We start from the raw sequence: 12,844 nt of genomic DNA on the forward strand, positions 1-12,844 counted from the left end.
CAACTCCAAATGCAGAGATTCAAATAAGGTTTGATTTTAGACTTCAAGTTCTTTCCAACAAGTGGTCATTCACCTAATTTCGACTTATAACGAAGGAGATATGATGTTTTAAGATACGGGATCGTGCAGTTTGACGAGCAGATCGCCCGATCGGGCGACGACAACCCCAGGAGCGCGGATTTTAGTTTATTACCGGTTTTCGCTTGTTTTTTTTTTTTTTGCAAACTATAAATACCAAGCCCTTATTATTTAGTTGGACATCTTATTTTCAGCACTTAGTTTAGTTTTAACTTAGTTTTTATTCTCTCAAATATTATCAAACACTTAGTTTATTTTAATTAAAGTTTCAATCTTTTGGTTTTTCCCTCATTCTTCATTTAGGTATTAATCGTTCCTTAGCTTTATTATTCAATTTCAACTCACTCCTTTGTTTTATTATTGGTTCAAATTATGTTTCTACTCAATCTTCTTGTTTTGCTTATTTCAATTATGTGTGAGTAGTCTTATTCTAGGGTTTTGGGAATCCATGAACTAATATGAAGGGATGATTGAATGTTGTTGATTGTTGGTATTATCTGTAAATTCCTATTGGTCGCTTCCATTTACTTTGCGATTACATTTGCGCAGGTCTAATTGTTTTAGTCTAACAACTAGTATAGGACCCGTGCGATGCACGATTTATATATTTTAATTTTAAGTGCAAAGTTAAATTAATTTAGAAAAGAAACATAGAAAAATACGTAGATTTTTTTTATTCCTTCTCATGCATCACCTATGATTTCATGTTAGGTATAACAAACAATTATCATCTTATACTATAAGAGATGTAAATTCTCAACCTGAACCGTTGAACCCGTTGGGTTGGTCCGATCGTTTAGAACCTGAACCGCTAATAACTCGCGAGTTGGAACGCAAACCCGACCCGATTATATTCAACCCAAACCGACCGGAAAATATTAACCCGATTAAGATCCTAAACCCGATAATAAACCGTTCCGCAGCAACCCTATCCGTTTGAATCCGAGCCGAATGGATTCAAAATCCGTTAATGACCCAATCTGTTTCAATCCGAACCGTATGAACCCAGGGAAAACCTGTGTACGTACAACCCGAATTGTTTTAATCCGTAACCCACTTAATCCGAACCATTTACAACTTGTATCCCATTTAATTCGAATCGTTTATAACCTATAGCCCGTTTAATCCCGCTACTCCCGCTACTGATCTTAAATTCTTAACACTTCTAAAAGTTAGTTATTGACTTTGCCGTCCCCTAATCAAGGCCTCAATATATTAGAAATTGTGATTTTATAATTTGAAACCAAATTCACATGACCCGAAGCACAACCCTTTACCCCTTTTATCACGCTATTGATTTATCCACATTGTTTGAGCCTAAACACTAAAAAACTGAACCAATATAAACTTGAACATGATGTAACCCAGTATACTTGTCAACCCGACCCATTTACTATAGTCTCATTTGAAAAATATATCGAGCAGAAAAAACATAAGAAACTATAATCAAAGGCAATAATCAATTTAAGTCAAGTTTCCAAATAAAGTTTATTTATGATAGACAATCTACAAAAGTTGGTCTAAATAGAAATCTAACACAATATTAAAAATCAGAAATAATTATTTTTCAAACAATTAGCCATTATTGATCAACTGTTAACATTGTTTCAAAACAATCTCATACTCCATTCAAATACCACTTATTATTATTATGAGTAAGAATTCATAGAATATGTTATTAGTATATTAATTAGGATTCAAAATATAAGAGACTAAGGTTGATGAATCATTAGTGATATTGAAGAATATAATTTTGAATAAAACATAATATATAATACAACTTGGGGGCAGATGTCCAACATCGATACGACTAAGTAATACTTGAACAAATTATTTTCTCTTGTTTGGATGATGAACTATACTGGAATGTTTCTATTTTCATCACTAAATTTTTGAATAGGAATTTTGAATAACACTACGTAGGAGTTAATATTATACATAGGTGTAAAAAACAAAAACAAAAACTATCAATCTTTGCATATGAAACTTATTGCAAGGAGATTAAATACTTAGACGAATGCAATTTTTATCATCGGTCCTTTCTGCCGCCACTTCCTAAATCCTCCACCAACAAAATTCTCATCTAATTAGGGTGGATACAGACAGTTGTTCATTTAACCCGCTCCAATTCACAAATTTACTAATTTTGTAGTAATTTAAAATATTGATATCTATATATTTTAGATAATCATTTTGTCAATATAGGCCAGGTATTACGCATGAGCATTTTAAGACAATTTTAAAAGAAGTCATACCAAAGAAAAAGGGCTATTAAAAATATTTGATATTAATCATATTGATGCAATTATATTTTCTTAATCCCTTTGACTTATTCTCATTGTAATTTTTCATATGAAGAGAAGAGTAATTGTTATACCAATTACTTTTTTTTTTTTTTTTAATCTTTAAAATTTAAAACATTTTTCTTTAACCTAGTTGTGGTCTCGAGTTCAAATCTTACTCTAAACGTTTTAGGGTCTGTGTAAGATAAAACACAATCTATATACTGTTTAACTATGTACTACATACATTGTGATCTACTTCGTATGTATTGTCTATTAGTTTAATTCTTACTCTTACTATCATACTCATTATTTGTTTTATTGCGGTTCTTTTCTTTTTATATATCCGAGGTTCGAATCTCACTCCTCCTTCTGTAATTATATTTGTGACCGATTCTCACCAAAAACAATTATATATTAATCAAGTGATTAAATCAAAGAGTGAAAAATGTAATAGACTACGATTTAATCTATTTTTATGGGGTGTAATTGTAACAAAATATCCATACAAAAACATATTTCAATATTAATATACTATCTCCGTTTCAAAATGATTTTTACACTTTTCTTTTTAGTCTGTTTCATAAATGTTTTTTAAATTGTTCTTTGTTCTATTTTATGACATAAAAATCTACTATCTTACCCCTCTTACCCACATTTCTACACATCTACCTTACTTTATCCATATTTTATTATATGCACCCAACTTTTTACACACTTTTCATATTTGTTTTAATATTTATGCAAATAGTAACCCGTAAAGATCATTTGAAACGTAGGTAGTACATCTTAGTACACATTTTGTTCAATTTGTTAATATAGATTAGAGAATATACACGTTTTCCATAATATTGTATGTGGGAAAATATATATGTTTGGATCATGTGAAATATTTTATGTCAAAGATTGTTGCGTTTTATTTTTTAAAATTTTATTGCCATTCATATTGATACTCGTTATACAATATGTACTCCCATATTAATAATTCAATTTTCATGCGAGCCTATAAATTTTTTATTTAATTATTTTTCCGATATTTCTAACCTATGCACAAACACAATCACACAACCGCCATCGATCTCCTTTATATACTCCGCATTGATTTTCTCTTTGCTCTCAAATGATGTCAATGTTAAAGAATATCGACAATATCGTATATATGGACTATGGGAGATTGATTCTCCTCCGTTTCAAAATCAATGTCACTTTTCTTTTTAGTCCGTTTCAAAATCATTACTTAATTTCTCTCAATAGTCATGGACTCATGGCGGTTAGCATCTGTCTCAATAAGACAATAAATTGCGATGGTCGCGTATGTCGGGTGTTGATTAGTTGGAGACTAAAGAGTGTAATATCTTGTTGAGTTTGTTGCTCTAGCGCTAGATTGATTTTACCAATGATGGCAGCCATGGAAATAATATCTATTTAAGGATAAATATCCCACATGTATTTTTCTTTGCATTGTTTTCGGTAGGTTCCAAAAATACAATTTTCACACAACTGGTAAAATTTACTTCGTCAAGTCTATGGGGTGTAATTGCTTATTTAGGCATTTCTTTTTTCAATAATGGATCATTCTTATCGTATGCATTTAGGTGTATATAGGTTATTAACTTAGAAAAACCATATTCCATATTAAACATTAATATGAAAATGATTGTTGCTATATGGTAAGCTACACACATTAGTTAATATATACTTCGTATAAATTAGTATAAAGTTAAAGATGAATATGAGTATTGAGTATGACGATATAATTTTATTTTCTTTAATTAAGAGTTTGATATTATTCTATATATATCAGAGAATATTTTTAAAAAATATATTTATTTTAATTAAAAGAGAGGCAAATCAGATAGCGACATTTGTCAGCTCCACATTGATTTCCTCTCTTTTAGTATAATATATAGATATCAAGTTAAGATTCGAGAGATGCAATTTGATGTTTAGGCTTGTTTCAATAGGTAGAATTGAGATTAATACGTAGCTAGAGCCCGTTAATTCCAGGTCTATGATTTGTATCGATTCGAGAGAACATGCTAGTATAATTAACTGTTTTATTGATTATTAATATTGTTTATCATCCTGGATTGTTGTTCATTGGTGAACTTATGCCCTAGATCTTTTATCATCTAATTTATTCCCTTTTTATTATCATCCTAGTTTAATATTCAAACTCAACCATTTTCTTGTTTCCCAATAGTCTAGACCTTAGTTTTAGTAATAAAAAAAACGCATGTTTCCCTGTGGATACGATCCATACTTCCCTTACTATCTTGTTAGTGGACTTAGGTTTATCTTTGATTAGGTGATACGACTTTAGCCTGTCAGAACTTAGGGCTCTTACTATGTTGGTTAGATTTTAAGTGAACTAAAATCCTTAATCATATAACATAATCAAGCCACAATCTCATGCATTATTAAGACATATTTAAAGCAATAAATAACTTAAAACATGCATAAGATTTAGATGTGATCTAGTATGGCCCGATTTCATCTTGAAGCTTCAACTTCAAACTCCGTCTTGAAAATGGATTGGAAACCCCGTCTTAAATTTCACCATGGGAGGCACCATTTTCTTCAAATAGGATATGCTATAATTAAAACTAATTGCAACTATTTGATGGTACGCAGACCATATTTAAATTAAAAACTTTGGTGCATAAGACTAATTTTACATTCAAATTAATGGTACGCAGACCATATTTACTATCCTATTTGGGCCATACTAGTCACTTTCCATAACCTGCAAGACAGTACATTTACAATATACCATTCATCCATTCATTTATCAATGAATGGCCCACATAGAAAGTAAGTAGAAAAATCATGCATCACATAAACATTTACAGCAACTAATCAAAGGTTCCAACAATCTACAAATTATTCAACCTTATTAGTTTAATCGAGTTGTTTTAACCTTAAAGGAATAAAGACCTAATCAAGAGTTTAATGACTAAAAGCTCCCACTAAAACCAAGAATTTACATGCTTGACAAATTTTAAACATAACATTGTATTTCCTAGTCCAACCGGAAACTTACAAATTTAATTAAAATTTAAAGCTCACATAAAATCATTTTAAATCCCTTTATATGATTTTAAGCTGATTAAAATTAATTAATTATAATTTTACCAAAGTTTTAATTTTATTAAAAAAATTAGTATAAAAAAAATTATAATAATTAAATTAATCAAAATTAAATTCCGAGAAAAATTAAATTACGAAATTAAATTTAATCAAAATTGTTTTCAACCGAAAATTTAAACAAAACGAAACAAGTCAATCGGCCAAGACAAGGCACATGGGCGCAAGGCCCATGCCTTGCCAAGGCTTGTAGTGTCGCATGAGCTGGCCGCACGCATGGCCAAGGCCATCAAACAGCCAAGCCCACGCCAGCGCCAATGGCTCGACGCCATCGCTGGCTGCTGCATCATGCTTGCTTGCTTTGCGCGCATGGCACTAGGGCATCCATCGATGCCTCGTCGCCATCACTGCTGGGCACAACGCGGGCTGGCAGCGTTGCCCACTCGCCTTTGCTCGATCACTAGCACAGTACACACTGCACAGGGGCTGTCCCCACACGCGTGGCTCGTGCATTGCACGTTGCCTTGTACCGCATGGGCGACGAGCTCTCTTGCTCGTCGTCGCATGCCCGCACTATGCAACACCCCTTTAGGGTAACACTTAGCTTCCATTGCTTCGTGCGTGCAAGTTTGTGAACGATTTATAAAAATCAAAACTTTTATATTTAAATTTAACGACAAATTAATAATTCATATCAATTTCACTAAATTTAGGCGAAAATTCGAAAATTTATTATTCAAATTAATTTCTGATTACATATTTTCTTAGGGATTAAAAACTAGGTCATAAAATTTTAAAATATTTCAATTTTAACAAATTTTATGGTGGTTTTTAATCATAGGATCCTAATTAATTATCAATTAATTATGAAAATCAAAACAAAATCTAAATTATTTGAAATTCAACAAATTAATTATAATTACAAATTAGGTTGTATAATTAACAAAATTAGACCTTAAAATTGTTAAAAATATACAGTAGGTCAATCATAGATTCAAAATTTACATACTACAAATTTACATAGTACAAGATTCGCAAATATTTAATTTAACATCATAAACATTACAAATTTTGCATTCGAAAAACTAAAACCTTCGAAAAGTCATAGTTAGGCTTCAAATTTTGGAATTCTGGGTTCGACATCAAATCTTTGATTTTTGTCAAAATTGTAAAACGTCGTTTACATGCGAAATTCACTATAAAAACATAAAACTTCGACCATTATTGACAAAACTGCCGAAAAATCCTGCGAACATATAATCAAATAACCGCACGAATTTGCAATCAATTACATCCACGAAATTAATCACCCCTTTAATTCATTGCTAATTTATAAAATTTAATCCATGTTAACTATAATTGATTATGGAATTGATTAGAGGCTCTTGATACCACTGTTAGGTTATGAATAATACAATAATATAATTCATGCGGAAAAACCATAAAGCCAGAATCCAAATTAATTGCCACATAGTCAATTAGCATAATTTAGGTTACATACAATGTGATGCGTGCCTTCCCTATCTTCTCCCGAACCGAACAAGAACAAGTCTTTAGATCCCCAAACGTTGCCCCTCCGTAGAAAGTCCACAACACGTTCGGATCCGCCTTAGGTTTAACCAACTAGGATTTTACTTAAGGTTTTATGTCTTCGGGTTAGGTTATATTATGTTCTCCTTTGAACACAATGTAAGTAAAGAATATGATTTTCAATGTGTGTAATTATGAGGGCCTAGCCTCATATTTATAGTGTAGGAAATAAGGAATTTGAGTCTTACTAGGAAAAGAATTACCAACCCTATTAGGATTGAAATTCTTATCCAATTAGAATTGTAATATTAATTAAACTCTTAATCAAACCAATTGTAGTAGGACTAGGAATACTTGATCTAAAGTTACTTGGGAATTAAATAGTCGGACTTTTCTTGAAGCCCAAGACGAAGCAACCAACGCAACCACAATGGACCACGTTGGTGCGCGCGTGCCTGCCTAGGCCCAACCTCAGCCGCAGCTGGCCAGAGACCCAGCGCGCTGCAGCCTTGCCTTGGCGGGCTTGCATCGCTGCTGCCTTGCTTGCTTGGCGCGGCCCAGTGTGTTGTTGCTGCCTTGCTTGCTTGGCGCGGCCCACTGTGCTGCTGCTACCTTGCTTGATTGCTTGGCGCGGCCCACTGTGCTGTTGCTGCCTTGCTTGCTTGGCGGCCCCACTGTGCTGTTGCTGGCCCATCGGCTGGGCGCTGGCGCTGGACTTCATGCTTAGTGCTATGTGCTCGGCCTTTTCTTGTCGAGCGATGGGCCGGCTCGCTTGCCGACTTGTCGCTCGTCGAACTTCCGATTCGTTTTCCGATTCTGGAATCCATTTCCGTTTCTAACAAACATTTACGTTTCCGTTAATATATCCGATTACAGAAATAATTTCCTTTTCCGACAATATTTCCGATTCCGGTAATATTTTCGTTTCCGGCAATATTTCCGATTCCGACAATATTTCTATTTCCGAAAATATTTTCCGATAAGAGCCATGTTTCCGTTTCCGGCAAAATCTACGACTTGGGTAATATTTTATTTCCTTCAAGAACCATATTTCCGTGAAAAAGATAAAACTGTGAAAAAGATAGAATACGGAACAAACCGGAAGAGTCTATAAAAATCCGAAGATAGATTTTACCAACGCTAGAATTTTATAGCGCGTGGCATACATGCGCCACTATTTTCTAGTGCTCAGACACAAGCGCCACTATTTTCTAGTGCACAGACACAAGCCCCACTTTATTTCAGGCGCTACAATTTGTTTCTCAACCAATCACGACACGGATAAAATTCCAGAATGAATTGTTCGCAGACTCAGCAATTGACAGACCTGACGCATCCTGACAAGCGTTGTTTATTATTTACTCCCTCCGTCCCAATTTAGTCGTTACACTTGTCTTCGCACAAAGTTTTATGTGATAAGTGGTTGTTTGGTTATCAATTGCTATTTTATTGAAAAAGTAGATGTGATAAGAGTTGGTGGGATATTTTTTTTAATTGAATGAGAGAGGGTGTGGGGACAAATAATATTTAGTGGGAAGAGAGAGACAATATAATAATTGTAGGGTCATTCTGAATTTAGAAGTGTAACAACAAATTTGGGACGGACGAAAAAGGAATGCGTAACAACTAATCTGGGACCGAGAGAGTATATTGTTACTCCCTCCGTCCCTTACTACTCGTGCCGGTTTGACCGGTGCGGAGTCTAAGACATTTGAATTGACTTATTAATTTAATGGTGTTAGTTGATAGTGGGGTCAGGGGCGGATGCATAGTGTAAACTGGGTAGACAAATGTCTACCCAGTTTTTTAATTGAAAAATCAGTTTAGTAGGCTGAGTTTAAAAAAAGAAAAAAAAAACACAAATTTGTTCAATGTAAGAGTTGAAACCCATGATCAAGGGTGGCAATATCATACCTAGATTTCCTTGCTAACCACTCTAGCATCTTACCTTTATGTTTCTATGTTGCAGATTAAATATATAAACCTTACTTTTAGTTTGCCAAGTATTTAAAATTCCAGCTTCTTTTTTTCTTTTTCGGAGATGACACGTCATATTCTCATATGATTTTTAATTTCTACTTCGTATATTTTTAAAGTTTTGTTGTTATTTGATTATGTAACACGGAGTACTCCGATCCGTATACATTTATCTTGTATAATCTTTAAAATCTTACAATTTATAAAATAAAAGTGAACGATGAGATTGGTAAATTTTATGTAAACATTGTAATTAGTACTCCGCAAATTGTCATTTTCATTGTATCCTTTTGGGAAAAAAATGTACTCTAGTTCTTATTTCTTTTAAAAGTGTCTACCCTGTTTCAAAATCCTGGATACGCCACTGAGTGGGGTATTTTTTTTTAATATTGTTAGTGGGAAATGTATAAGGGGTGGGGAGTGGTGATTGGAGGATGTGAATTTTTAAATAATTTTTTGTAAAGAATAGGGGTGTAGGTGGGGTAGTAGATAAGTGTGAGAAATAATATAATATTGATAAAATTTCCATTTATAGAAGCGGTGCAAGTATTAAGGGCCGACACGAAAAGGAAAGCGGTGCGAGTATTAAGGGACGGAGGGAGTACTATTGTTATGATTATTATTATTGTTTTTTTTTTATTATTATTATTATTATTATTATTATTATTATTATTATTATATACTACCTCGGTTTCAGAAAGTTCTTTACGCCTTGCAATATGTGTTCAAAGTATGAAAACGATAACCGTAAATTCTCACTGTTATATAAATCAAAACGTTATCATGTAAGATCTTGTTCGATTGATCTCGTTATATATTTTCAGAATATCAACTTTTCATAAATTTTTCACATAAGAAATTGGATATATAAGTGGTTGAATATTGCATTGGAGTCCGTGCAAATAGTAAGCGTAAAGAACATTAAGGAACGGAAGTAGTATTACTAATTATTTACTATTAATATATTATTAATTACTATAATTTATTATTTATCATTTATTATTAGTTTTTATTAATTAATCACGGATTATTTATTATTTATTTAAGTAATATTTAGTTCAGTAAAGTTTAATTCAGTTAAGTTCGGTTCAGTTAAGTTCAATTCAATTAATTTCAATTCAGTTCAATTCAGCTTTAAAAAACACAGACTTACTTAAAATCACTTAAATAAACAAAATTTCGTAACCTTTCACATCTAACTTGTTGTGATGGTGAAATTTATTTGTTTGGAGTTTGGGTACATGGGGTAACGATATGAAGTACTTGGGCAAATGAAACACCAAAAGCAAGATAATGCAATATCTACCATCACTTAACCATGCCTAACAACAAGCCCACGTGTTCCTTCATCTAACCGTCCATTCAACCTACCACCTTCATCTATACACTTATATATCTCACGAGTTGCACTACCATCTTTTCCAACAAGTGAGGAAACCAACATAATACTACAACTACTACTACTTTTCTTCTCAGTTCTCTCCTTCTTAGTTCTTACTTAACTTTCTCCAACCAACTTTCTTCTTAATTAAAACCCATTACAAAATTAATAATAATTAAGCTTAATTACTTAGCTTTTTAATTTAGTTGTGTTAGGGTTTATTAATTAGCTGTTTCGTTGTATCTTAATTAATGGCTTCCCTCGACGAGATTCGACAAGCTCAGCGAGCCGATGGGCCGGCCGCTATCTTGGCTATTGGTACCGCCACTCCGCCTAATTGTGTTTATCAGGCTGATTATCCGGACTACTATTTCCGTGTTACTAAGAGTGAACACATGACTGATTTAAAGGAGAAGTTTAAGCGCATGTGTAAGTCATCATTTAATTACTTTTACTCTTTTTCACTAATATCAATTGTTGATTGTTTCAAATATTACGCTGATTCCTTTTAATTTCCCTCATGCAAGTTTATTAATTAAGCTATGTTTTGCATTTTAGTCGTCATAATATATTGATGATTATTTAATACGTTTGCGATCCTTAGTATAATTAAAGTCATAAGCATGAAATTATTATTTTTTAGTTAATATGAACATGCAATTGTATTCCAAAGTTTTTTTATAAAAGCGGACTTTATTAATAAAATTTGATGATTTGTCTGTATTTAGCATATATGTGAAATAAAATATGATGAATTCGTATTCCTTTGAATTTGTACTAAAATAGTAATCTTTTAATGGGTTACATATTTAAAAATGTTCAGGTGACAAATCAATGATCAAGAAACGTTACATGTACTTGACGGAAGAAATACTCAAGGAGAAGCCAAATTTGTGCGAATATATGGGTTCATCACTAGACACTAGACAAGACATGGTAGTCGGTGAAGTTCCTAGGCTTGGCAAAGAAGCCGCGATGAAGGCTATTAAGGAGTGGGGGCAGCCAAAGTCTAAGATCACTCATGTTATCATGTGTACCACATCAGGCATTGACATGCCCGGTGCTGACTACCAACTCACCAAGCTCCTTGGCCTACGTCCTTGTGTACGCCGTTTCATGCTTTACCAACAAGGTTGTTTTGCTGGTGGGACGGTCCTACGTCTTGCCAAGGACCTTGCCGAGAACAATCGTGGTGCTCGTGTCCTAGTTGTTTGTTCCGAAATCACAGCTATTTGCTTCCGTGGGCCGACTGAAACACATTTGGACTCAATGGTGGGCCAGGCCCTTTTTGGTGATGGAGCCGGGGCATTAATTGTCGGTGCAGATCCAGATGAATCCATTGAGCGGCCCTTATTTAAGATGGTATGGACAGCCCAAACTTTACTTCCGGACTCTGAAGGTGCAATTGATGGACACGTTCGTGAAGTGGGCCTAACTTTTCATTTGTTGAAAGATGTCCCTGGCCTAATTTCAAAAAATATTAACAAGGCTCTTGAGGATGCCTTTACTCCACTTGGTATTAGTGATTGGAACTCTGTCTTTTGGATTGCTCATCCAGGTGGGCCCGCAATTCTTGATCAAGTGGAGGCCAAACTCGGTCTTGAGGAAGAGAAACTTACGGCCACCCGTAATGTATTACGTGACTTTGGTAATATGTCTAGTGCTTGTGTTCTTTTTATCCTAGACGAGATGAGGAACAAGTCATCAAAGGAAGGGAAATCAACAACTGGAGAAGGGCTGGATTGGGGTGTTTTGTTCGGCTTTGGACCTGGTCTCACAGTCGAGACTGTTGTCCTCCATAGTGTGCCGTTAAGCTACTAAACTTATGCTTCTAATGTTTTCCTATAAAACCAACTTTTATGTGTTTTTATTTTATAATTGCATGTTGTATGAGATTGTAGTACGTTACCTGTAGTGGTCCATTGTAATGAAAATGCGTTGATAATAATTACTACCATAAGCGTGTCATTCTTGTGTGTTATTAAATACTTCCTCCGTTCCGCAATTGATATTAGTGAAATATTACAACTATATGTTCATTTACTATATGCTCTTTGGATATGAACGATATGTTCTTTGTATTTGAATTATATGTCCATTTAAAAATAGGATGCACAATTTGTTGGATTGACTCATCCCACCTAGCTATTTGTTTCCATACCGGGTCATGTGACAGTCTATCATGAGGTAGACTATCCCGTTTTCAAATACCACTCCACCAACTACAACTTTTTTCCCACGGCACCGCACCCTCAGGTGGGCAAAATATCATTACGGTCTGCCCCGTTGGGATATGCGGATGGGAGTATTGCTCTGTCTGAAAGTAACAAGCTTTGAATGAGTTCAGATGATGTTGCAGAGAGGACTACGGCTCATAATGTTGAACCTGCTGAGTTGTTGCGGTCGCGATACAGACCCAAGTACGAGCGAGAGCCGGCCTCACGGTCTCGTGATTCAGTGCTAGACCTCAAAGGAGGCAGGTGGTCAGAAAGCATAGAACATATCATCC

The 12,844-nt window shown here is 34.2% G+C and overlaps 1 protein-coding gene across 1 annotated transcript; it reads left to right on the forward strand.

The window, feature by feature from the left end:
- The first annotated feature begins 10,368 nt into the window (after positions 1–10,368).
- Positions 10,369–12,303, forward strand: LOC110774850 (chalcone synthase). The gene is made up of 2 exons (XM_021979440.2): positions 10,369–10,764; positions 11,159–12,303. The coding sequence occupies exons 1-2, from the start codon at positions 10,587–10,589 to the stop codon at positions 12,154–12,156; spliced, it is 1,176 nt and encodes a 391-aa protein (XP_021835132.2). The 5' UTR covers positions 10,369–10,586; the 3' UTR covers positions 12,157–12,303.
- Positions 12,304–12,844: the final 541 nt, after the last annotated feature.

The sequence above is a fragment of the Spinacia oleracea genome, chromosome 6 (genome assembly GCF_020520425.1).
Source record: "Spinacia oleracea cultivar Varoflay chromosome 6, BTI_SOV_V1, whole genome shotgun sequence".
Taxonomy (NCBI): domain Eukaryota; kingdom Viridiplantae; phylum Streptophyta; class Magnoliopsida; order Caryophyllales; family Amaranthaceae; genus Spinacia; species Spinacia oleracea.